This window comes from Vanellus vanellus (genome assembly GCF_965231255.1).
Source record: "Vanellus vanellus genome assembly, chromosome: 17".
NCBI classification, from domain to species: domain Eukaryota; kingdom Metazoa; phylum Chordata; class Aves; order Charadriiformes; family Charadriidae; genus Vanellus; species Vanellus vanellus.
The window spans coordinates 5114118-5140410 of record NC_138922.1 but is presented as its reverse complement, the minus strand read 5'-3'; the positions used below and the strand labels follow the sequence as shown (position 1 = coordinate 5140410).

Sequence of the window (26293 nt, the reverse complement as noted above, 5' to 3'; positions counted from 1 at the left end):
GTGAGGGGCCTGAGATAGATTTGAGAGGGGACTTGACAGGTTATGATGTCTTGGGATTCAATGACAAAATCAGTATGCTTTTTACCTTTTCAAAGACGTCAGACGCAATGCTACCAGTATCCAAAATGATCCTGGCTTAGGAAAACATTTTGTGTATTGTTTCTGCTGAATGGTAAGGACATTGTTTAAATAGGAAACGCTGGTTATTTCATTTGATGTTTTTTCTCTGTTTTAAAAAATGCCCCCTTGTCAAGTATATTTTTGGTGAAAAGTTTGTATGAAGTGAAGTCTCTCAGGCTGTCAGAAGGTTTCAAATAGATGCAGCTAATTTCAATAGCAGATGCTACAGCTTTGAAGGAATATCTGTGTCTGCATGACTTCTGTGTCTGCAATTTTCAAATTCCTTCAGCTTCTGTTGCAAATATCTTATGAATTTTGTTAGAGTGGATATGTGCTCTGTGATGATGGTACAGAGAATGCTCTGTTCCTGGTACAGAAAATGCTTGCATATTTGCCAGTATTGATAAGACGTCGGATTCCTGTGTATTTTATCTAGAAGTACAGAGAATGGTGCTTCCTGATACTTATATATAGCTTGATATACTTAAACCCCCCCCCAAAGTCTGATAAACTCTGCACACAATGAAAAAAGGAGCATTTTAACTTGTCCAATTTTACTGCGCTATTTATGAGAAGGAAAAAAAAAAAAACTAACAACCCCCCCCCCAATACTGCTTTCAAGGTGTTACAGAAAGAGGTTTAACTTAGACTAAGACTTAAATAGTCTCATAGAAATTTATTATGTGAGTTCTTAAACTTGTTTACATACTCTGTTTTTAAGGATTACCTTTTGTGTTTTCATATTCCAGAGTAAGTTGCCTGATACTGATTTGCAGCTGCCAGGGTTTTTGGAGGAGGACGCATCAGGAAGTCAGGCTTCTGAAATGTGTTAGTCTATTCTGTAGTGGCAGTTAATTGTGAGGCCTTTGGCAAGATTCCAGGTGCTTTTCATCATAGATACAGGAAGAAATGAAAAAAGCTCTACCTGTCTTAGGTGGACTCTTAGAAAACAGAGAACACCCAAACCTGAAAGGCTGGTTACAGAAGAATTTCTTTTCTCTAACACCCAGATGAACTGTAAAAATGATGCGTGGTCTCGAAAATAGTATTTTAAAAAGTTATAACACGTATGTCATCATGCTAGTGTTCAAATTAACAAGGAAGCATTGTAAATAGTGCAGTTTTTTTATTGTTTTTTCACTAGCCAGCAGGTATGAGCAAGAATAAATGCCATGGATGAAGCTGTAGCAGGAAAGTTTCCTCCCCCAATGCAACTAGGAAATGGTATAAATACTAAGCAGGGAATAAATGACAATGAATTGCTTCTAGCTTTTTCACTGTAGGGTTTATCTAAGTATTGCACAACCTTAGCCTAAAGGTTGGGGTTTCTTTGGTGCTTTTTATTTTCTGACATGCAGTGTTTTAAGTTTACAAAATTGTTATACTTCTTCAGAGTAAGAAATTAATTTGCTTAGTAGGATTCCCTCATAAGCCTGTTTCTTCATGTCCTTAAACTGCAGTTTGCTACTGCTTAAGTTAAAGGAAGAGCTCTGTTAGCTGTAAACCTGTATGAAGGTCTCTGGTACGGCCTTGGGCATGAGTGGATAGATGAATCCCCGAAATATTCAGCGCTCTGTGTTTCAGGGAAGGTAGACTAGTACTGTCTTAGGTCAGCTGCGGGTCTTTCCATGTAGCCAGGTAGGGGTGCTTAAAGATTTTGAGTTTTGATGGCTGCATTACATAATGAAGTTGAGATAGACTGGCCAAAATCCAGATCTGTCTGCTTCCTCCTTGGCCCCTTGCCATACTCAAAACCTCACACTAATTTCAGTGTTGTAGCTCTTCTGCAAGCCTGCCATTAGTTTATTGAAGCAGGTACCTGGGAAATGAGAGCCAGCGTCCATTTCTTTTAAATACTGTATTTAAGTAATATGACTGGTATCAAACAGTAACTCTCAGTGATGTAGTTAGAATGCGATTCTTTAGGGCAACATCCAACTTAACCAATAATCTCTTCTCTCTGCCTGAAAGCCAGTCTTCGCATTGCGTATTTTCCTCCCTCAGCAGCGAGGCAGACAACAATCTCCTTTGCTGCCCAGCTGTGATTCATCGCTAGAGCAGGTCTTTCCTGTGTGCTGACTGTGATAGGTCCATAGAAGAAAAATCACGTGATCATATAATTAAAGACTCTCTTAATTCATTACATAGTGAGAGACTGAACTGAGATTGCAACCAGACACAGCCCTTCATAGTCACGGGTTAGAAAATGCTTATTTGGTTTGTGGATATGCATATATATAGACTTACCTACATGGGTCAGCGTTAAGAATTGTGAGAAAGTTAGGGCAGCCTAAGAGACTTCAGCTGTTAAATTCTCACATATCTTCTGAGCACGCACGAACTGTGATAACTCTTCCCTTCTTCCCTGGCGAACTCCTAACTAGGTCAAACTTGGGTGCAGGAATGAGAGAAGAGCAGCCGCCTGTTGACAGTTTTTAGGCACTTGCCCTACAGGATGCAATGTTAGGGCATTTCACAGAAACACTGGAGAATTTTTCAACAGACAGAGCAGCACATGTGTTTTCTTATCCTCACTGGAGAGTTTATGCTCTGGATGAAACAGTCCTTTAAGAGTAAATTCTGAAGTAGACATCTTATATAGAAAATGAGAACAAATTGTAAAGGTTTGGCAGAACTTTGAACAACTATTTTTTTCCTGCTAATGGGCCTAACCTGAAATTATTTATGTTTGCATCTGTGTTGATACATAAAATATTAGTATAACAGCCCTAATGAAGTTACGATTAGGACCTGCCTCTTTTTCTAAAAGAGGTTAGAGTGCTGTGTAAGAGCGTATGGTCTCAAATCTGAAATTCTTTATGTTGAAAAGCCAGAGTTCTTTTTTAGCATATGAATGATAGTGATAGGTAAGCTATTTAAAACACGGGAAGCTGACATCCTGTAGATATGGCTGTTTACACTTTTTTTATGCCTGAGGCTCACAAGGAGGGTGAACTTACCAAAGGGCACTTCTGCAGTGAGTTAGTTTCATTGAAGAAAAATTTGAAGGATAAAATTATTATTCTCTGTATTGGTAGTTATGACTGTGTTTAAGCTTCATAATTCGTTAATTGTAAGGTTCTTAGCTACTCCTACACTGTCCTACAGGGACATTGTGTACAATACTTCCTTTAGTAATAGCAGACATCCATTTTTTGGTAGTATTTTTTTCTTAGATTTTATAATTCTAAAATAGAAGCTTTTGAAATACGTTATGAGGTGAGAAGGCTTCTTTGCATAAACAGGCCATATCAAATGTAAGACTTAGCTAAGAGGTAACATTCACTTAATCTGTTTTAAGAGTGGCATATTTTGGTTTTAAACTAAATTTAAACAATTCTTAATTAACTTGAGATCCAGTGAAAATCTGTTTCAAATGAAATATGGTTGACATGAAATTTTGCAGTTTTCTTATGGAGACAAGACCTAAGGCTAAGGAACAGGTTTTTGTTGTTGTTTGTTTGTTTGTTTAATTGCTGTATTTATATGTCTTATGATAAACATTGGAATGCTTTAAAAAAAATGACACTAAAGTTAAAGTAGCATAGGGTTCCTGATGGCATGTGTTATAGTCTATGTTTGTGTAAAGTATGTTTTTAAAGGCCCTTTTTAGAAGGAATAGTATGAGGCATTTTTTATTTACATACATGTGACCTTTCAGTATACAATGCTTTCCATAAGTTTTTCTTAACTAGTTGTTCAGTGTCTGTCACCTGAAAGTTGCTAAGCATCTGATTGTTTAAAATCTGTGTTTAAAAAGCAAAATATCTGTGCAACCTGTCTCCAGTATGAGGAAAAAAAATAATCTGTTGTTTGTTGTAATGCTTTGAAGCCAGAAGTTGTTTCTTTCTTTTCACAAGGCTTGAGCAAAGAGCTGTGTTGCAACCTGCAGTTATGTTGTTAGGTAAGGCAGGGTGGAGTGTAACAGGTGCTTATTAATACCTCTAGGCTACAGGTAAAGGTGACTGTATTTTCTTGAGCATTCGCAGACCTAAACAGGTGGATATTGTTTTAATAATTGGGTTGAGAGTAGACACTATTTATCCTCTGTTTTTAATACCTTTAATGTAGATCTATGAAAGAAATGGTAACTTTTAAACACGTCAGGTTTCAGTAACACTTCAGCTTTTCTCCTTGTATCTCCCAGCCCCCTACTTTTAAATAAAATGCATGTTCATAATTTCAAAAATAAAGTAAGTCCTCTCTGCCCTCCCAAACTAAAAGAAGTTTCTTCTGGAAGTTTTTTTATTTTTCTGAAGCTTTTTCTATTTGGTTTTTTTTTTTTTTTTTTGATAAATTGATTTTAGCTGTGAAATTGATGTGATTTTAAATCTGAAAAATTGAAACAATATAGAGCAGCACAGTACAATACTGTGGCCACACTGAATGTTTGAGAGGTGGTTATAATGGTGAACTGAAATTGCATAACAGATACAAAAGGCAGCACCTGACTACACAGCTTTTAACTTCATTGCTGCTTTGTGTATCAAAGAAAACTCTGGAAGAGTATAAAAATGAAAGCTTAAATCAAAGGAAAATGTTAAATAAAATTTAACTTTGTTTTTTAGAGTGAAGATGAAAAGTGTACATGAGATAATGTGAACATGGAGTCTGTCAAATTGGGGATTAGGAAGGTCTTTTGTAAGATGTTTCAGTTACAGTGGACTAAACACTACAGATGGTTTTGCCCGTCTTGCTACTTCATGACTTCCTTCAGCCAGGCTCTCCTGACACTGCAGGAACCCACAACAGAAAAAAACCTGCCTTGTGTTTGAAGAACTCTAGGGTAAAGAATGAAGTGAAACCTGGAGTTTTTGGTAGTATTTCTTTGGGGTTTTTTTTATGACTTTTAAATATCAACAGGAAATGTAATGCTGGACTCCTTTTTTCAGATACACAAACATTTGTCAGAAGCAATTTTTGTATAGTATTTCCCATAGTCCACAGTTCACTGTTAACTATTCTACCATGAAAACTTTAACAGATAACCCCATGACCAGTATTTCCCTTGTTGTAGTTGTAGTATTTGTATTTACTTAGCCGTTACTGCTGCATACTTCACTTTTTTTTCCCCTTGTTCCTTCCATCTTCTAAATGTCCACTTTTGTATCCTTCCTTTTTATTAATCCCCTTTGCTCTCTGGACTTGGAGTCATGTTTCTTCTTGTGCAGCAGCAATGCTTTGAGTCCCAGACGCAGGAGTAGGGCATCAAAGAGGTGCAAGTCCAAAGGCCTGCTGCGAGATAATGGGGAAAGCTTGAGCTGCTTGGGGTAATAGTGCTGGTTTTCTGGACGTTTCCTTAGTTTCTACTGCTAAAGACTCCTGGCAGCATCACCTCCGCCAGCTGCCATTTGGTATTGACCCCATTTGGGAAATTAATGCCCTCAACTGAAACAAGCTGTGTTTTTTTTCTTTTATAAAGACAACACAAATGTGAAGGGCTGCTTGTGTGTCCTCCTTCCATATTTCCTTCAGTGTGCAGAGAGATGATAGCACACTCAGAGCTGTCTAAAGCAGCTCGAGTAATCACCACGTGCTGAAGGAAATTTGCAGCTTTGCAAAATTGCCTTTGGCTCTGTTTTAGTGTTCCTGCAGAACCAGCTAATTTCATTTTTTTCATCAGTTGATGCAGCATTTTTCAAAACAAGCTAGTCAACATTTTTTTAAAGATTTTTATTGCAGTTTCTTTTGGAACTGGGAAGTGCCCAAATACCCATCCATCTTTGCTGTATCATTGTCCCTGATTGGAAATTGCTTTTTTTCCCCATGTAGTGCTTGTGCTCCTCAGTCACATCTTATCCATCCCTCTGAATACTGCTTTCTTTAGTAGGTTAAAATGAATTTAAATGGCAAGTTAGCACTTCCCTTCTCCAGTTGGGGTGCATAATTTTGTGTGTAAGGTAGCAGTCATACGGTGATGAACTGTACCTCGAAGTTTATAATTATTTAGTGATTATATCCACTCGAGTATATCCAGGCACAGTTTGCTAATGAAATACAGTTCAGTGATCCCATTTCTTGTTCAATGGAATTACCCTTTGACAAGTATTTTCTAAGGAAAATCAAGACACAAATTGTTTCTTTTTTTTTTTCTAGAGGCTGTTGTTTCTACAGACATTATTCATTTGTGAAAGACATGCCATCTAGAGAGAGTTGTATTCAAATCATATATATGGATTTGTAGATACCAAAAGAAATCCCTCCGGGGAGCCTTGTATACATATAGTATTTCTTAAACTGTGGCAGTCTATTGCTAGAACTGTGTAAGAGAATTATTCTTTAAGGTTTTGGAAGCTCTTGTCTGTAGAAAACATTACTGACTTCTGCAGTTTTGATGGGGATATCAGCATGAAAATGTAATTCTTAATCTACTTGTTTTCCCAAGCTTATTTTTGTCACTTACTTACAATAACAGTACTTGTGTTACAAGGCCTTTGTGATGAGATTCTGGGATTTCCATTTACCTTTACTTCTGTTTTCCTACACTGCTTTCTCCGTTGGCCCCAATATGATTAAAAAGTAAATAAATAGAAGAAGAGCTGTATTCTACTGCTTTCCCACTGCAGCGATATCATGTGGTTCCAGTGCTCAGCCTGGGCTTGTGCTCTGTGCCACAATGTTTCCTCTGGGGCTCCGGCAATAAAATCTGGCACAGAGGCATACGTTATACTGAGGGTTGTGCCTTTTAGGCCTTTATTGGCTAAAACGTGCTCAGTCTGAAGTTTCTTAGGTTGTCCGTTAAATCAGGAAACAATGCTTGGTACATACATTTTTAAGAGCTGCCTTGGATAAGATGGCTATCATATCAGTGGATTTTTGGATCTTGATTTGTTTCATGAACATAGGTAATGCCACTCTTCTCCCAGAATGGAGCTCCGTGTTCTGGGGTATGTGTCATTAAAGAGATCCTGACACTGTCAGTCGTGGATGATTTTCTAGGTCAGTAAGGAGAAGCAGAATATTCTCAAGAGTGCACAGTATATTACTTCCATTCAGAAACACAGTGTATTCCTGCTGCTAATTTTTTCCAATTCCTGTAACTAGTTGGATTCATCAAGTGTAACATTAATAGCCTTGGGTATAGTTTCTGTTAAATGTTATCCAGTGTTTTAACGTTCCTCCCTGTCCTCACCATTCCAAGTAAGTGTGATTGAGAAAAAAAAGGCAGGTTGCCAGACAGCTGTCAGCTGCTTTTGTCTCGAAGTTCTCTGCTGGGCCTCATGAGACAGCATTTGCAAATTCGGGCATTAGAACCAATGTAAGTGCATTTTGAGTACATTCTGAAGTGCAGTGCATGTTTTCATGTTGCTGTTTAGGATGCAAGTATCTCCATCTTACTTCCTTACTCTCTAATAAAAACTGTTGGTGAAATTGATATAATTCACATGACTGATAGGAGGGAAAAAAAAAGACATTGGCATTCGGTGGGTTTTTTTTTTTGTATACTATTTTTCTTCATCAAAGGCTTCTGGTCTTGCATTACATCATTCTGTGCTGGTGAAGAAGCATGTAGTCGTTACTGTTGTTCTGGATGTCTAAGCAGAAATGAAAGCAAAGCCTACCTGTTTGCATTCCTAGGTTATATTGCAGTTTTTTACATATTCTGTATTTATGATCTGTGCGGTTTGGCAGTGCTGATAGGTTCAAGCTTAAAACACTGCATTCAAGTTGCTCAGAATAACAGCTCTACAGGGAATAAAGTATCACAGCTTCTCTGCTTAATGCAAGAATGATGTCAAACATCATTTTGCTTTAAGAGTATGCAAAAACTGTACTTAAGTCCCTTTCATGATTGATATATTGATAATTCACGAGCATTGTTAATTAAGAAAAATTTGTCATATTAGGACTTCTACCGTGATAAATGTTGCCTGCTAATAGGTGGATACTGATTGTTTTATTTTATGATGGTTACACTACTTTATTTCTTATGGTTTTTTTTTTTTCTTTTCTAGTGGTAGATGCTGCTGTAATATTTAAAGTTCAGTATTTTAAAATTCAACACTTGAAAATTTTGCATTTTAAAATTGTTTTGACTTCTGAACAGGTATCACTGTGTAATAAATGATAAATGAAGTGTTATTTCTTATGTAACACCCACTTTTGTTCTCATTGAATTATATGTGAATGGAATAAAAAAATAAACTGCTACTGACAAAGAAGCAAAATAGTATATTAAAAACCCCAACTCTTCTTTCTAATAAACTTCAACGCAGTCCTGAGTAATGTGCTCTGGGCAATCCTGCCTTAGCGGAGGAGTTGGACTAGGTGATCTCTAGAGGTCCCTTCCAACTCTGAAAACTCCATGATTCCGTGGTTCAAAATTAGCACGTATTAAGAGCCACGCTTTCTTTTCTTTCAGAACATGCAACTCTACCCTGCATCTGTTCTCTAATCGTCAACGAAGGCTCTTACACCTTTTTTGTTTGTTTGTTTGTTTGTTTACTGTATGATCCTAACTGTTGCTTTTGTGCATTTTTTTTTTTTATTTAACAGTTGTTCCTGTCATTTTGAAAGCGCTGACATATGACGAGAAGAGGGGCGCATGCAGCGTGGGTTCCAATGTGAGAGATGCAGCATGCTACGTGTGCTGGGCCTTTGCTCGTGCTTATGATCCTGCCGAACTGATACCATTTATTAATCAGATTTCAAGGTAGGTCATGGCAATAAGAAACTGAGCTATTTACAGTTAATTTTTAAAATCTATTGACAATTAGAAAGGAGCTAGAAGTTAATCCAGTAGTATAATTCTGTATCTTCTAGAAATTCATAATCTAAGAGTCTAACGCTAAGACATTTAAAATTAGATATTGACCAAAAATGATCCATTTAGGGGAAATACCTTCATGCTTAAAAAGAAGCTGGTGTGTCCCATGTAACATGAATGAAATTCATTGATCTCTGGATAATGTTAGCCATGGAATGGATATTTTTGTTTCTCTATGGTAATTTTTAATAGAGTTCATTGATTCATGCTAACAGGTATGCTGAATATCTTAAACAAAGATAAAGAATTGAATATGGGTGGGATGACGATGACTTAAACAATACCATTGCCTTTCCGTGTAATTGTTGATGTCTAAAATTTCTTTCTGTTATGGTATGATGCAGTTTAACTTTCTGGATTTAAATGCATTTAAATATTTCCTTATCAAGTCTGATGACTTAATTTCCTTCTGTTTATGTGTCTTAAGAAAACCAAAGAAGAATCCAAAGAAATTCACTGTAAGAAGATTCAAAGAAATTAATGGAGGCTTGTGGCAGGGGGGGTTATGTGTTGTCTGCTTGATCACCTATTTTATGGTTAGCTCAGTGAAACAGATTCAGGAAGTTTAAGATGATTTGGAATGTTAATGAGCTAGAGGTAGAAACAACAAACCGCTCTAAAATCAGAGCGTTGCTTTATGGACTCATAAAGAACTGGTAATATTAGAAGAAGAGAAAGTTTATGGAAGAAGTTACTTCTTACCTTTTCAGGTGAACACTTGTTTCTAATGATCCAGGGGTTTTGGTACGTCATCAGATGGGTACAATTCAAAGAATGTAGCGTGTCTTTATTGACCAGCTTGCAACTTGCGAGTTGAGCGTGTTAGGTCTAAAAGTATAAAGTACACTTCAGCTCTTCTTTAAAGTGCCATTTCAGAGCCTCCTAGTTCTTCCATACAATTTATATTTTTTGTTTTGTAATCTTCCAATTCCAAGGTTATTTTAAGTAAATAATACGAATTCCAGTTACTTTTAAAAGTGGTAAGAGCTTGAGCTCTCCACAATGGTTCTGAATTCTTGCTAACATACCACTTTGAAAACCTGAGGTTTTTATTATAAATAATAGGAGGTTTTGACTAAAGTTAAAAATACATGAGGGAGTATTTTTCTCTTTTGATACCTTTTTTTTTTTATAGAGTACTCCAATCCAGAATGAACACTCTTCTTATAGTTGAACGGAAATGCATGCAAGTATTTCTTTCTCAGGCAGTGGTTTCTGTTTCAAAAGACTTTCAAAAGTCAAACTTTCAAAAGATTCCCACATCAAAATTTGTCATACTTCAATGGTGGACTGAAACTTGATGCAGCTTTTCCCTTAATACGGAGGATATTTCTGCAGATACAAATTGGGTTTACCTTTTTCTTGCTTCTCTTGCTTTTCCTCCTATTCGCTAGTCTTGTGGGATTCTCTCTTCAGCACTTAGTCTTTTTGTTGGCAGCACACTGGCTGACATTTCAGGGTGTCTTTAACAGGTGATTTGCACTGCAAACACAAAGAGGTAGCTTCTAACAGTTTCTTGGCAGACTTTTAGAACACCTATTGATAGTAGCAACTCAGGCATCTTTGTCTTAATTGGAGGGGTTTTGATCCGTAGTCATTTAGTATTATCTTTTTTTTAAAGGAAAAAGGAAGTTTGGACTTTACAGTGATTTGTGGTCCTGGATATCTGGTTCTATTTCTAGGGGCTGCCTTGCTTCCAGATTGCTGACAGAATGATTTCAGTCGCTATGCATGTCCATCTCAACCAAACAGCCTCCTCTGGAAACGCAGGATTTCTTACTTAGCCCAGCAGGTTCCCAAAGAATATGTGGCTTTTTCTTTCTTCTTCAAAACATGTTTTTAAGTTCTTTGGGACAGCCTGTAAGCCATATGTATCCATTTTTATTCCTCGATCCCAGTGTAGTATACCCTTGCTGGTCTCTGATGTTCTTCATCTTTGTATTGCAGGGTCACATAACAGTGTCTCTTATCTGTGTGGTACTTGATCCTGGGGTTTTTTGAGACCTTGATAAAATCTTACTGTCAAATTTCTTGAGGCCAAATGCTGTTCTCCATTCTTCGTTTTTTAAGCTGTCGTGTCTTTTCTCCAAAGTGAGCAGACGAAATTTCTAAGACATCTTAGCCTTGTGTCTTTGATAAAGCAGTTTCATGTTGTTTTGATCATGTTTCATGAACAACAGAATACAAACTAAAGAAGAGGAGTTTTGTCACAACAAGCTGTGCTAGAACATGATGCCATCCACTGTTTCTGGATGACTGTTCCTGGGCTGCACCAAAAGCGGTGTGGCCAGCAGGGTAAGGGAGGGGATTCTGCCCCTCTGCTCTGCTCTCATGAGACCCCACCTGCAATACTGCATCCAGCTCTGGGGCCCCAACGTAAGAAGGACATGGACCTGTTGGAACAAGTCCAGAGAAGGGCCATGAAGATGATCAGAGGGCTCTGGAGCACCTCTCTATGAAGACAGGCTGAGAGAGTTGGGATTGTTCAGCCTGGAGAAGGCTCTGGGGAGACCTTATAGCCCCTTCCAGTACATAAAGGGGCCTACAGGAAAGATGGACTCTTTATCAGGGAGTGTAGCGCTAGGACAGAGGGTAATGGTTTTAAACTGGAATAGGGGAGATTTAGATTAGATATCAGGAAGAAATTCTTTACTGTGAGGGTGTTGAAACACTGGTCCAGGTTGCCCAGAGAAGCTGTGGCTGCCCCATCCCTGGAGGTGTTCAAGGCCAGGTTGGACGGGGCTTGGTGCAACCTGGTCTGGTGGGAGGTGTCCCTGCCCATGGCAGGGGGTTGGAAATAGATGATCTCTAAGACTTCCAACCTAAACCATTTTGTGATTCTATAACTTTCAGAAACAGAATGCGGTGTTCTGGAGAAGACCTGCTTTAGTTTAAGCATGAAACTAGAAATAGTGGTATTTGCGTAGTAAGTTGTTAAGGAAAGTTTCTTCTGAAGGGTCATATTTAATTCCCTTCTAGCTGAGTTAGTGGTACGTTATGTATTGCATGAAATTCTTAACATAAAGGTACCTATAGATGTGTTGGCACAGTGAAATAAGCATGTGATTACATCTTGGGTTGTAGTCCGATTTTTAATCTAACCAGCACAGGTAATGGCAGCAATGAAAGTACAGAATGTTAACAAATGTTTGTAACAGGCTGTCACCAGCTGTGCAGAGTTAATGACTGCTGTCTTTAAACTTGCAGAAATACTTGCAGCAAGGAAATCTTCGGGATGAGTATAGCCATACCAATACTGAAGTTTGGTTCAAAACTGATGCTTTTTGTAGATATAGTCAGCAGCCTTATGAAAATAAATCCTCTGCTTCCTTCCTCTGACTTAGTTGAACAACTTTAAGGTTTCTTTTAAGGTCTGGCAAGCTTGTTTGTTGTGAAACTTAAAAATGCCCAAGTGTGAGTGTGTAAGCCTTCTATTTAGCGGCATTCTGATCTGTTCCGTTTATCAGAATTTTTCTTCTGTTCGTGATGCTTTGAGCATTATATTTCTTTTACTCCTTTCACCATTCCATGGTGCTAAACAATGTTGTTTTGCATATGCTAGATGCAAGCTCACCATTTTAATTTTTCATGATTTGTGGTATTTTGTTTTACTGTCACAAAGCTGCTAGTGGGAACCTGTGGACAGGTATGAAGGATGTTATGTTTCTGAAGAAGCCTCTGTCTTTTAGGTTTCAGACTGTTCTGGGAACAAATTCTTCTTTCCCTTTTAGGAAAATGTCAGGTGAAAATAATTGATATCTTCTACTTATGATAGTAATAGCAATTAACACTGTGGCTATACCAGCTGCGACAACTTCAGTTGTTTGTAATAAGTTGGTGGAATCAAGATAAACACAAGGTGGATGGCAGGGGCGAAGCCGAGAATTGCGTATGATCAGTTGTAAAGTGTTACGGCTTGTATATGCTTAGTTTTCTGACAAAGCTGCACAGTATTTTAGCAAGTATTAATGCTATATGCAGGCTTTACTTAAAAATCTTTGTAGTTACGTTGGCCTTACCTTCTAAATATAATAAACTTTTGAAGGTAGAATTGCCACTCCAGAGAGAAACGGTGAAAAAAAAATTCAAATAAAGTATGACACACAGTTTCACCTATTGTGTCAGCAAGCCGATAATTACATACAGCTTTTTTTTTTAAATCTAGCCTTAGGTGTGTCACAGTTTTACTTAAAGAAGAGTCATACTTCTAGCCACAAGCAAATTGTTGCTACCCTTAAAAAAATGCAGAACTCAGCATCTTGAAACAAAGTACATAATATCCATTGTGAACTGAATTACACAGCAAAACCATCTACCTATGTAAGGATACAAACTATTAGTTTCTTATAGAAAAATAATAAATCATTTACCTGAAAGGAAAACTACTAGCTCCTTAAAAAAAAAAAAGTAATGAGTGATTGCGATCCTGAACTGTTTGCTTGTCTTGCTGCTGCAAATTGCACATGGTTTATCCTTCATTCCCAGTCTGTAACGCCGCTGTTTAACTGGTGGAGGAAGAGAGATAAGTCTGACCTTGGAGCAGAAGTAGCTGGTTGCTACACTCAGACTCCAAAGGCAAGGTGGGCGTCATGGTAGAGTAACTAGGCGGTGTTGAGTTGAACAGTGAGCTGCTTCGTGTCTTCCTACTTCATGTCACGGCCTTTGGCACACGTTAGTGTGTCTTGTCGGGGAAACTCACTTGGGTACCAAAATATGGAAGAAGTTTGCTACTTAAAACTGGGCCCTGCCTCACGACCCGCTCAGGCTGTGATACAGTAGTTATGAATTGAAGCAAAGTGGTAATTTGGTGCAAAGTGGTATCACTGTGTAATGGAAAGAAAGTCTTTTCTGTAGTCAAGGGACATAAATATTTCACTTTTGACTAGTCAAAAATCACCCTAAACTGCATAAAATCCTATTTTTTTCAGTAAAATTTGAGAAAATGTTTTAAAATAAATGTCTCCATATTCAGTGATAGCTGTTCCTTTGCTTTTTATGAATGTGATGAAATTGTCGGCATTTTGAAGTTACAAACTTAGATTGCTGTAGATCACAGATCCGCCCTTTCCCTTCCTGACCTTACCCCTCTTAAGAAAAAAGATAGAGAATACTTACTAGGAATACTCGCTTGAGTACTTGCTCTTATTTTCACGTCAGTATTTTTTCCCTATCTGTATTTCAACAAGATACACTTACTCACATTTGCTTATATATTTTTTTAAAGTCCAGTTAAACTGGTTTCTAAAACCTTGCCTGATCTATTCAAACTACAGGACCACAAAAAGAAAATTCTTGGCAAAGTAGATGAAACTACACTTTTTTTGCAGGATAACCTTACTACATTTTGGAATGCTTGCCTGTACTGAAGTTGCTATTCAAGCGTATCTTTATAAAAGCACTACTTGACTGAGATTTTTTTTCTCTCCCAGTCTCTACATGCATCCTCTCTTTTTAAGCTTATCTATGAGGAAAGTTAAACATAATTTAATAACTTGGAAATACGGGTAATTTGATTCCTGCCCCCTTGGGTGTGGAAGTTACTGTCTGTAAAGTGGCAGGTGCACACTAAGAAGCTGAGCTGTTTTGTTTAAAACCTAAACAAAAATGAAAAGGAAAACATACTTGCACTCTATTACACAATTATAGTGATTAAATTATTGCTGGCTATCTTAATTATTTGGAACTGTTGCATGGTCAGAATGTAGTTTCATTTATCTGTCATTCGATGGTGTAGGTAATCAATAAATGAATCGTTATTTGGAAAGATCTAATTGCTATCTCCTGTTCAGCAGAACAGTAATACAACTAGTGTGTACAGTATAGGAGTGCAGGTGGCTTTGTCTTCCCTGCGGTGGTGCGTTGTTTTTGAAGACAGGAAAAAAAAAAAAAAAAGGAAGGTGTGGCTATGAATGAATGATGTAGCTTGCTCCAGGGCAAGATTGTCCTGCAGAATTGGGGAAACCTGAAGTATTGCTTTGAGCTACATCTTGTACCATGATGAAATATTGAGAATAGCTTTTTTCTTTTATGTACTTGAATATTGCCTTCAGAAGAGAGTTGTGTGCCTTCTGTGTCTTGCACTTGCATGAAGTTACTTCCCGCAGGAGCATTATATGCCTTTTTGTTTTGTTTTAATAGCAGCATTTTTAGCTGCTATTCTAAGCAATTTCATGCTCTTTTCTACACGTGTATTTATTTTAATTTCATCATTTTACTCCAAAACTTTGGGATTGGAGTAACACATTGAAGATGTGTTACAGGGACTGTGAAAGTCCACGGCATGGAAGTGGGAATGGTCACTGTATTTTTCCTTTTCTGCAGACCTTTTCCTTGCCTAGATAACCAGGAGGCATTAAATCTGAGACTGTGGTCTGAAGGGCCTTTTCCCCAGTAGTGCTGGCTGAAGCTGCCTCCTTTGCTTGCTCCTTCACCCGTGGCGCTCCTGCAGTTGAGCATAGCACAGCTGCGTGTGATAAAGTGAATGGGGAAGCATCTCTGGTTTAAAAAAAAGTAAAAGTAGCAAAAGAAGAATTAGTTGAGCCTCAATCTGTTTTCATTATCCAGCTTGCTACGTAGCCACTCCAGCTGGGGTCCTGGCACGACTGAGGGGGTGTGAAAAGGGCTGTTTGCAGCAGCAGCACTCAACAGGCTCGGGTCTGACTCTGGTCTCGCCTCCTTTTTTAACTTGCTTAGATTGTTCAAAATCGTTTTCCTTGAGATGATTATTATGCCTTCCCTTCTCTAATGTATGGTAGAGAGGGGAGTTTTCTGCCCTGTAACAAGTTAGACTTTTCCCTTTTTTGGGGCTCAGGAAGGAAATTTTGGGTTTGTGCCAAATTGGCAAGAGGTTTAAGAGGTGTTTGGTTTTTTTTTTTTTTTTTCCTTCCCGCAGCTTCAGGCTTCAGGGTGGTATGTTTGAATTAATAGTAGCAAATTCTCAGAGGTTAGCAATAGGATAAGCTTCTTGCTGCTTGTGACTAGTATGGACTAGAAATACCTGCTACAGGTGATAAAGGAAATTCAGATTTATTGTCTGGTACATCTGGTGCTTGTAAGAAGAGGGTAACCAGATATTTCTGTGTTCTCATGTCTGTCACCTGGCTGGCCTCTGCTCTCTGATTCTTTCTGTCTTGTCCCGGGGAAGTTAATGAGATCAGTGTTGGGCTGAGGAAGTGAGCCGGTAACATACTTTGAGTCCTTTTAACGTTTCCTGAAGCCAGTTAAGTGAGGACTTGGAGGAGAGGGGAAGGGATGGGGAAGAAAGGGAGAATTATTAGTTGACTGATAGAATTGCAGCTTGCTTTTAAAAGTCCATTTGTGTTTCTACACTGCTTGTCGTGCGTGCAGGCTAAATATACCTCAAGGAACTACAAAAGGTGTTTCATAGAGACTGCAAGATGCAAAGCCATTCTTTGCTCTACCTGTTAGTAGTCAGGTGTGGTACATTTCAGGCAAGTCAAGACATGATTCTTTAACTAGCTTAAAAAAATATTCCACTTTGTTTGACATAAACAGTTTCTTTATGTTAGGAAATCCTGGTGGAGTATCACATAAACTCCCACGACAAAGCAGACAGGTGAAGACACCTTAGACATGTTTCATCTTAGGCATGTTGCTTTCCTTGCTAATCTCTGTGTTACGGCAGGCTGTGCCTGCATTTTCAAATAGGAATTAACTTGAAAAAAATTATTCATGTATTTTGATAAGCTTAAAATACTTCTATTAAAAAGATTAACATAAAACAGTGACTACAGTATGATTTATGAATATAATGGGGCTACCAGGGCAATGACAAAAGTCCTGGGTATTTTTGTTTTGTTTTTCTTAAACATGGTATTCAGTTGCAGCACTGAATAACTCTGGTGGCATCACAGAGAGTATGTTGTTTTGCTGGTTTTACTTACCCAGATTTGTCTTAAGGTAACAGAAGAATAAGAAAAACTGGAAAAGTACAACCTGATTATAAACTGAAATATTGGACAGAGACTATTGTGTTTAATAACCTGAAACTCTTTTCCATTATATTTAATAAACCACATTTTAAGTCTAAATATGAAATTCAAAGGGTGGTATTTATTCTCCAGTGACGGTCTTTTGACATTTCTAGTTTGAAAAGACTGCCTAATCTTTCAAATCAGTATGTTAATATTATTTAAGTTCTTACACTCAAACCTAAGTTTCCCTTTTGAGCCACTGTTGGAAACAAGACAGTGATTCGGAATGATTTTGGTCTGACCTAGCACAGCTCTTCTGAAATACTCTCTTGACAGAGTATTACACTTAACTTCAGGGTACCTTTGACACAGTATGGGCAGCACTCTGGATTCTGAGCTTCCCGGTTTGATGAGGGGGTTTGGGTTTTTGTTTGTTTGGTTTTTTTTGTTTGCTGTTTGTTGTTTCTCAGAAGAGAACAATATTAAAATGTCACATAACTGACAAAATAATGTTTTTTCTTATAGTTCATGTAATCAGATACGTCAGGCAGAAATTTGGGGTTTTTTTTCTTTCCAGGATGATTTTCAACCACTTCCTTAGTTTTGAATGTTCTCTTCTATAAAAGATTTATGGGAGCTATTCATATAATTAAAACTATGTACTTATGAAATGTCCTTTAAAAATTATTTTTAAGCTTCTCTGTATGCCAGAGAAGAAAATTAGCGAACATGGTATGAAGATGATGTATTTGACCCAGCACTTTTTCACCAGTTAGCCATGTATGCTGATTCCTAATGGAATGCTTCTTAAACATTTGCTTTTCCGATCGCTATTGTTTGGATGACCTCCTTTTGTTTTATAATCACCAAATGTCTTTGCGGCAGAGAGATGAATTGCTGATGCAAGTAGCAGTAAGAAGGCATTAGCTGTCTTTAAACAATTTATTGGGGTTTAGTTTCATTTTGTTCTTGCTTTCTGTTTCTTGGGAGGTAAACTGAAATTACAGAGGCAACACTGATTGTGCATTTCAGAGAATTTTAACAACACAATATTCTTCACTGTAGGAAACTGATAGCCACTACCCAGGGAAGTTTGATATTATCAGTGTAATTAATACCTTTATGCTAAAGAAAAGCTATCATGGATTTACTTTTCAGCCAGTATTTATTTCCTGTTTTGCCTGGAGTCAATACGTAATGTAATGAAAAGTTTCATAGTTTGAAAGAAATAATTTTCTGCTTAAATGATTCTCCTGAAGTGATGTTTATTTGTCACTGAAGTTAATTGAATGCTGGAGGTGGATTTCTAAAGCTATTGACTTCGTATCCTGGGATATATTCTCTCTTCTGTTGTGTAGCACATCTCTTAAAAGCAGTTCTTTTGAGGTAGAAGAATTAAATGGTACAGGGTTACCAAACTTGCATAGTTTCATATAATTATGCCTCTGTATCTATAGGTCACCTTTTTAAAAAACTGCTTTGCAATTTATCTTGCAGGTCACTTTTTAGCAGGATTTGCATATTGTTTTCTGATTTTTGTTACTTACAGGATGTGATTGTTCTTGCAGAGATAGCTGCAAGTTTCCATTGCTTAACTTTCAGGTTTGCTTAAGCCTTACATAAGAGTTGCTGTGCATTTGGCTATTGAGAAACTGTATTTCCAAGTTTTAATTTAAAATTGCACTGTATGAGTTTCACATTAGAGATGATAGTTTTAAATTCCTGCTATATTTAAAACAGAAAACCTTTCTATGCAGTTAAACATGTTTGCGTGCTCCTTAAATTAATTTGATACAGTAGGACGACAGTTGTCTGTTTATGCTATGGAAAGTCCACACCAAACTAGAGAAACGCGGAAGTACATGGTTATTTCAACTCAAATTTTAGTTTGGGCTTGTATTTAGAGATAATAAGCTCCTTAGAGGAAATGAGGTGTGTTCTGCTTAGAAGACTAAATGATAAAATGATAAAATTTCTTCTCATATTTTTGGTACTAATACTCAGTATTTTATTTCCTCAGTGCATTGGTTATTGCTGCAGTATTTGATCGTGATGTTAATTGCAGAAGAGCTGCTTCTGTAAGTTATCACATTCTAGCTTATGTGTTGCTGTTCTTTTTTGTTTGTTTTCATTTAATTTAATAATGTGTAGACTTAGCTATGTAGAACTACAGTACATAAACAATATATTGTGTGGTGAGCAAAAAAGTGCTTTTTTAAATCCTTAGACCTATGGTGTGAATTTAGATTTTAAATGATATAATCCACAGATCCACATCTTGATTTATGGCCACAGTTCACAATCGGCTGTATTGTTGTCATGATGGATAAGATAAAGTATCTAAGAAAGAGCTGTTTATCATTTTCTAGTCACAATATCAAAGACAAAAGGGCCATTCATAATACACAAACACTGTGTCTTTTTCAAGTCACCAAGCTGGTAAATTGTGAAGTTACACTTTTCTAATTGCTCATCAGCTGTTACTCTGTAATTGTGGTAAGTTAAAATTTTCTAGAATAATATCTCTCCTTCAAACATATTTTCAGTTATTGTATAAAACTCTTTTCTATAGGACTGGGAATTTTTAACAGACAGTGATAAATCCATTAAGCGGATATTGTTATCTAGTTAATAGGACTGACACCAAATTATATTTTGTGGAACCTTTCTGTAGAAAATATGTATGCTATTGAGAATTGAAAAGTATGCGTGAAGGGAATTTATGGAGGAGAGGTTATAGAATGTGAGAAGAAGAAAGAATCTACATCTTAGCTTTGAGAATTTAAGTCAGTGTGTTATATATATTGAACTTGCTTTCTTAAAAGAAGTAGAAGTTGTCTGTTTCAACAGATAAAACAAATTATCTTATGCAAATGTAAAAAACCACACCCTATAACTGTATTAACTCAGACAGGATGAAACAACGTCTGTCAAAGCACCAGGTCCCTATTCCTAAGAAAAAACTCCACTGTTGAATGCATTTAAAAAAACAAAAGGATGGTTATTGCAACATGCAAATTAGTTAACAGGTCTGTCTTATTTTTTAACAGAAATTTTGAAAGCGAATGCATTTATAAGAAGCATTTCTCAGGGATACCTGGATAGCATCCTTTTTTTATCTAGCCACACCTCTGCTTGAGAGTTTAAGCTGTTGAATGAAGCTGCAGCATAATTGCTGGGGAAGTGAGTCAGTTGCTTGTGTAATCATATCACAAATCATTTTGTCTAAATAGGTTAAAACCAAAGCATGGAAGCTAAGATGCTGTAGATCGTTGAGTACTGATACAACATATTCTTCGTATACTGTACAATGAACAAATACGAGCAATGCTACTTGCCCCCAGACTTCAGCTCCTGAATTTTGGAAACCCTGTAATTTGTTCTTCTTGGCTAATTTAAGTCACTTTATTCAAATAAAATACTTAGAGGAAAACAAAGGTAGCTTTGCTTTCCTGAGAACTGCACAAAACATTAAGGAGTGTAGACGGTGAAAAGTGAATTATTTATTTGCTCTGTAGGAATTGTCCTGGGAATCTGTGGCAATATATATATGAAGAGGAGAATTCTTTTTAACATGATTGCCACTACAAGTGTACTGCTTACTTTTAGTGGCTTGATCTAATTGTCCTCTATAATCTTCCTTATATTTCTATGCTTAAACATAAACCGATAGTTTGACCATGAAATACGGTGCTAAGCGAGATATATTTACTAATGCCATAAACTTAGTGCAGGTTTTGCTTCCATATTTCAAATTGATACAAAATACAGTACATTTTCTTCTCACTTTCCTCTTTTACTTTAAACAAAGCTATCGAGCATTCTGCAATTCATTTATCTCCAGGCAAATTAATTAATTCATTAGTACATTCTAATTGAGAGCTGGTCAAAATTTGGAATTGCTGTTTTGATGGATAGTTATGGAAGTACCGAAATGTTTTTTCTTATTTTAGAAAGGCAGGCAAAGAAATATTTTGTGTTTACCAGACATTACTGCAATTTTGAAGAAAAATACCTGGGAGTCTTAATTATTTCTAGTCATTACTACAGTTAAATGCCTATTTAAATAAACAACGTGTTTTACTAGATTTTCCAACTATTACAATATGCAATATATTATAATGCAGAGCACCAATAAAACAAAATAGCATATAGAGATATTTTGAACCCTGAGGTTAGAGAGAATAAAACAAGCCTGTTCTTTTGAAGCTCCAAAAGCATTCTGAGCTGACTTTTGCAACTCTTTCATGAATAATCATTATAAGGAATAATCACATGAATAAGAGGTCTCAGATTGGGCTCCATTCGGCTCTGACATATTAGAGAAGGGTTTTTTCCATCTTGGCTGGTTGATAGTTTTAAAAATCATGACTTAGAGAATGTTTTAATTTTTCTTGCATTTTAGTGGGAAAAGCAAAGTATTCAGGTTACAAGGCTAGTTGGTCATCTCAGTTCTGATATGTAATCTTTAAATTAAGATCTTTGCATCCAATTTTTCTATCTCCAGAAGGGGATTTTATGAAAAATGAAAAAAATATTATTACAAAACAATTGAAATATTTGGCATCTTTCAGGAATTTGCAGTTGTTTGAAAGTATGATTTGAATAGTATCATTTTCAGTTATTTAAAATCTCAGAAGTATTATGAAAAAGAATCTTTTGTAAAACAATAAAAAAGTGCTAAAGGAACAAGGAGGGAATTCTGTCAACATGGAATGAGCTCTAGAAAATCCCTTTTTCACTTGGACAAACAATATGTTTCATTATTTTCGTATTTTCTATTTTACTTCCTCTCACAAAGCTTTAACAGAATAACATTGTGGTGATGGTTTTCCTTGTAACTTTTTCTGTGCAACATAATCCTTCACACCCAGGAAAAATAATTTAGCATATCACATTTTTCTTGCTGAAATTGGGATTAGTTGTTCTTCTCCTAGAACAGTAATGTGTTTATGTTGCCACAGCTGGAATGTGCAGTGTCTACAAAGCCTTTCTAAATCAGTGGTGAAATTTTCCAAATATAACTCTAAACACTCTAGCATTCTGTTTTTACATTCCTCTGAGGGCTTTTTCTGTTTTTGTTTTGAATATGTTGGTTTTCATTGTAAATGGTTGGACTTGATGATCTTAAAGGTCCCTTCCAACGTCACTGATTCTATGATTCTATGATTCTAAATTTCCACATAATTGGCTGAAAACGTATTTAGAGAAGAGGCATCTCTTAGCTTTTTTTTAAAAAGCACAGCAGTCCTGAAGCTAAAAGAGGTTCGAGGTGATGCGTACGAGTCCCACTTAACTTAAGCAGCCAGCTGTGAAACAAGTTACTACACAGTTTTACTCTGCAACTGGAAAATTTTCTAGCTACTGAGCTATCAATACAGGAATTTGCTACTTACCATATTTCTCTTCATACTTTTATGAATTTACAATTCATAACACAGGTGTGAGAATCTATAACAAACTGATTATTTTTCTTCAAGGCTATTAAATTGAAATAATTGACAAATATATTTACAGTAAGGCAATACTAATATCTATCCTTGTAAGCCGTGGTTAAAGGTGTATGTTTTTTATAGATAAACTAATCAATTAGGTGTAAATTAACATGTAAATTAGATGCTCAGAATACATCAGATGAATGCTAAGTATTTTTGCCATGCTGCTGGACTGTTTCTTAGATCTTCATGATTGTTTTTCTAAGTAAGTTAAATAATGAAATGGTGATACAGCAGTGGAATTTTAAAATTCCTACATAAACAAACCATGTCAAATCTGTATGTACCATAGCTGTTTTGCTGCAACATTGTCTATAGGCCCCTATACGTATTATCCAATGATTTTGCCACAGTATATTTCAGTCCTGGGCCTACGGATGTATTGCAAGTAGAATAAAACTTTTACTGGTTTTAGACTAGATTTATGTTGCTTAGATATTAAAGTTTCTGATGTAAAAAGAAAAAAAAAGCTTTACAGATTTTGTATCTTTAAGGCACTTGTCTAAGCAGTACTTTTTAAAAGAAATAGTAATACAGTGATTAAACTATTAAATCCCTTGGATATGATAGTTGAGAGCATAATCTTTGCTGAAACCTCCCTATGCTGAGTAAAAGTATCTCAATAGAATATAAGGGGATCTAAAGCTAATGTGTAAGAAAAAAGAAATAAATGATGCAGGGTGACATGAAGCGATGTCCTGGCAAATCCTGGCTGGGGGTGTATGTTGTTAGAGGGGTAAGGAGGGGGGAAAAAAAATCCGTGTCAGAAGCTGGGCTACAGCAAACAGTAATAATGATCAAGCGTAGGGCATTGCTACAGCTCATGTTCCTGTTCTGGAAGGCTGCTGTATGTGTTGCCCAAGGGCGTATCTACGCTGCCGCTGCTGCGGAGGATAACCCATGCTGTTCTGCCTGAGGCAATCCAGAACTGGTTAGCTTGGGGCCACTGCTGGCAGCGTGGCTACCACTGCGAGTGGGCTAAGGTGGGCTCCCAAACCCACCAAGAAGGTTGGTAAGAGGTTTCGAGTCAGCCTGTGCTACGTGTCCTGCGACGGATACACAGCAAACGGGAGCTGAACTAGCCTGGGCAAGTCTACAGGAACTGCAGTCATTATCCTAACCAGGCATAACCTCAGAAATGCACTGAGAGACTCTGACTTCATTAGGGCTTGCTTCACCTCTGGTCTGTGAGTGCTTGCTCCGTATGTGGAGTATGATCCCTTAGTGAGCTAACTTAACCTTTTGTTTTTACAGGTGGATTGCCACATATGTACTGTATTTATGTAGGAAATACAGAACCTCTGTCTGTCAAAGTTCTTGTGGCATTTTCAGTAAAGATTGGGAGCCGCCCCCTGTATTTTAAATATTGGTTAACTGTCAGGTGACAAGTGCTGTCCATTGCTGGAGGTTTGTGTTTGTAGATAGAGTGACATTCCCTAAGAGAAGCATCCAGATAATGATGATCTCTCCTCTCTGAAGAGAGTTAAAACCTACAGAAGTTTTTATTAGTACTTACGACTGTCTATTCTTTTACAGAACAAAAAATAATTGGCTTTTTTGAGAGAGGGAGAAAATTCAAGTAGGGAGTAGAGAATTAAGTAGGTTTTATTCTGTATACCATACAAGTAGAGAGATTAACACTATGATTGCATTCGCTGCATTTCACAAGATTTTGAGTATAATGCAAAATACAAGAAACACATGAATTTTGTCTTCAGATTTTGTAATTTCAGTGTTTCAACATGCTTTCAGGTCTGTATCTTTCAAATAAGTATTGCATTCTCAATATTTTTTGCTAAGTTTTCATTGACAAAGAATCAAACTTTGCCTATTATTAGCAAATTATGTTGAAGCAGTCAGACAAAAGTGAGCTGTCTCAGTTTCTGTTGCGTACAGGTATTGACTTTCAATTCCAGTGCGAAGCCTTGTGTCACTACTCAAAAGCACTCTTGTGGGTGTGATTAGTTTAATAATCTTGCATTCTTAAACTGCTGTCATGCAACATACAGCTTTAAGAACACCAGAGCATAGAGACGCAGAAACAAAAAAGCCCTGTGGGCTTGTTCTACTGACAAAGCTTACTTTATTTAAAAAAGAAAAGCCATGGGTCATTTATATTGTTGTGTGTTTTGAATTCATCATCGGGTGTTTATCAAAAAGCAAACCTGACTCGTTTTTGGTATGTTTGTTCTCTGTTCCTTAGGCTGCCTTCCAGGAGAATGTTGGGAGACAGGTATGGTAACTTCCCTGAATCTTCATTCATTAGTGCCTTGGAGGTTACTTACTGTTAACCTGTAGTGCCTAAAATCAAAATTAGATGCTGTGGCTTCAGAGAAATTGAGTAAAGGGATGTCACAAAATAATTATTTTTGTTATCAGCAAACAGATTCTTGTGGAATGTTTTTCTGAGATGGAAGAAAATGATCTTTCTGGTAATTTTAAGTCATTCTGAAAAGCAAAATCAGCATGTATGACGGCAATTATACACCTTGCAAACTGCAATGCTCTTAAAGCAGGAAAAGTGGATTTTTTTGGTTATTCTTTTGTTTCACGGACTTTCTAATTTTCAGTAGAAGTGGAACAGCTGAAGCGTGCAGCACAGTCTTTGCTGTGGTTGGTGATACAGCAATGAACTAGACTTAAGAGTCTTCAACTCAATATTTGGGTTTGCCTGTTGTACCATAATGCTACCATCTAGGTATTTTGAGTAATCTGTTACTTTTGGAAGTACACAAGTGCTTTGAAAAAAAGTATTGTGGTAGGTTCCTATGTAATTTAACAACATTTAAGTAGTTAAAATGCCCGAACAATTTTGATTTGCAACCTTGGGGGAGAAGCAAATAGGGTAAAGACTTGGATTTCAAAGTTTTCTGGTTTCTCTTCAGGAACTAATAAAGCTGAATATACAACTTAAAGGCCGGGGGGGGTGGGGGAGAGCGGCGAAAGTGGTTCAGTAGTTCCTATGACAGAGTGGGGCATGTGAGCATGGTTAAAGTAAATTTTGTTATCAATACGCTATTCTTGTAAGGGATCTTTGTTAAAATGCTGTCTAGCTTTCCCTGATATCATTTTAGAGCCTCTCTGCGTTACAAGCTGGGGTATTATTCCTTTAGAGCTAAAAGTATTAAGCAATGTGTCCGTAACTGGTGTATTTCTAGATAGAATTAGGTTAATAGCAGAGAAAGGGTGCAAGACGACTAGGAAGAAGAGGGTAGGTATTTTTGGTGACCTGACGCAGCTAGGTCTGTGATAAGTAGAAGCCAGCATGGTTCTTTCCTGGGTCTGTAGTTACTGCCCGGGAGAGTTTAGTCATCACGCAGCAACTCCGGCTGCGTCCACTTTATGAGGGATGGGATGAAGTAAACACCTTGCTGTGATTTCAGCTCCAGGGGAGACAGGGCTGCTGGGTGCTGCAGGTTTAGAAATGCTTCTGTGTAGCAAAAGTCTGGTGGAGTTTCTTGTTTCTTAATCAGAGGAGTACAGTCTAAGTTAGTTTACAACTAGAAATTGATTCTGCTTTGACGCAAGGTGCAAATTTGTCCGTGTTGGTAGAACACACAATTTTAGCTTATATGCTGGCATGTTAAGGAGGAGTTTGCTGTGAAATAGTAAGTTTTCATGGCATGAAGAATGCTATCAATCGGTCTCCAGGTGGTTCCTGTAGAAGTTCAGAAGTTTTACTTATGGAACCAGTCCTTACTGCCAAGGAAAATGGTTACTTAATCAGTGGATACACCCTCTGTAGTTCTTTACCTGGATATAATGTGTTGAAAGAGACACCCTTTCTCTGAATTGGATGGAGATAAAACATATTCTCCATCTGCAGTGACTATGCTGATGCGAAATAGGTGGGGAAAAAAGTTGACCTTGCTTACTGCCTTTTCCTGCCTGCCTCCCCTCTGCAATTCCGTGTGTCCTGAATCCAAGAGTTTGCTTTTGTGGCCTCAGAAAAAAGAAGCCATTGTAACTTACATTTC

General features: G+C 37.2%; 1 protein-coding gene across 1 annotated transcript in view; it reads left to right on the top strand.

Moving 5' to 3' along the window:
* Window positions 1-26293, top strand: part of TBCD (tubulin folding cofactor D) — a 134236-nt gene that overhangs the window by 47163 nt on the left and 60780 nt on the right. The window contains exons 15-17 of the mRNA XM_082492341.1: window positions 8617-8773; window positions 18842-18899; window positions 24520-24549. Coding sequence (XP_082348467.1) covers window positions 8617-8773; window positions 18842-18899; window positions 24520-24549 — 245 coding nt within the window. The remainder of the gene's footprint in view (window positions 1-8616; window positions 8774-18841; window positions 18900-24519; window positions 24550-26293) is intronic.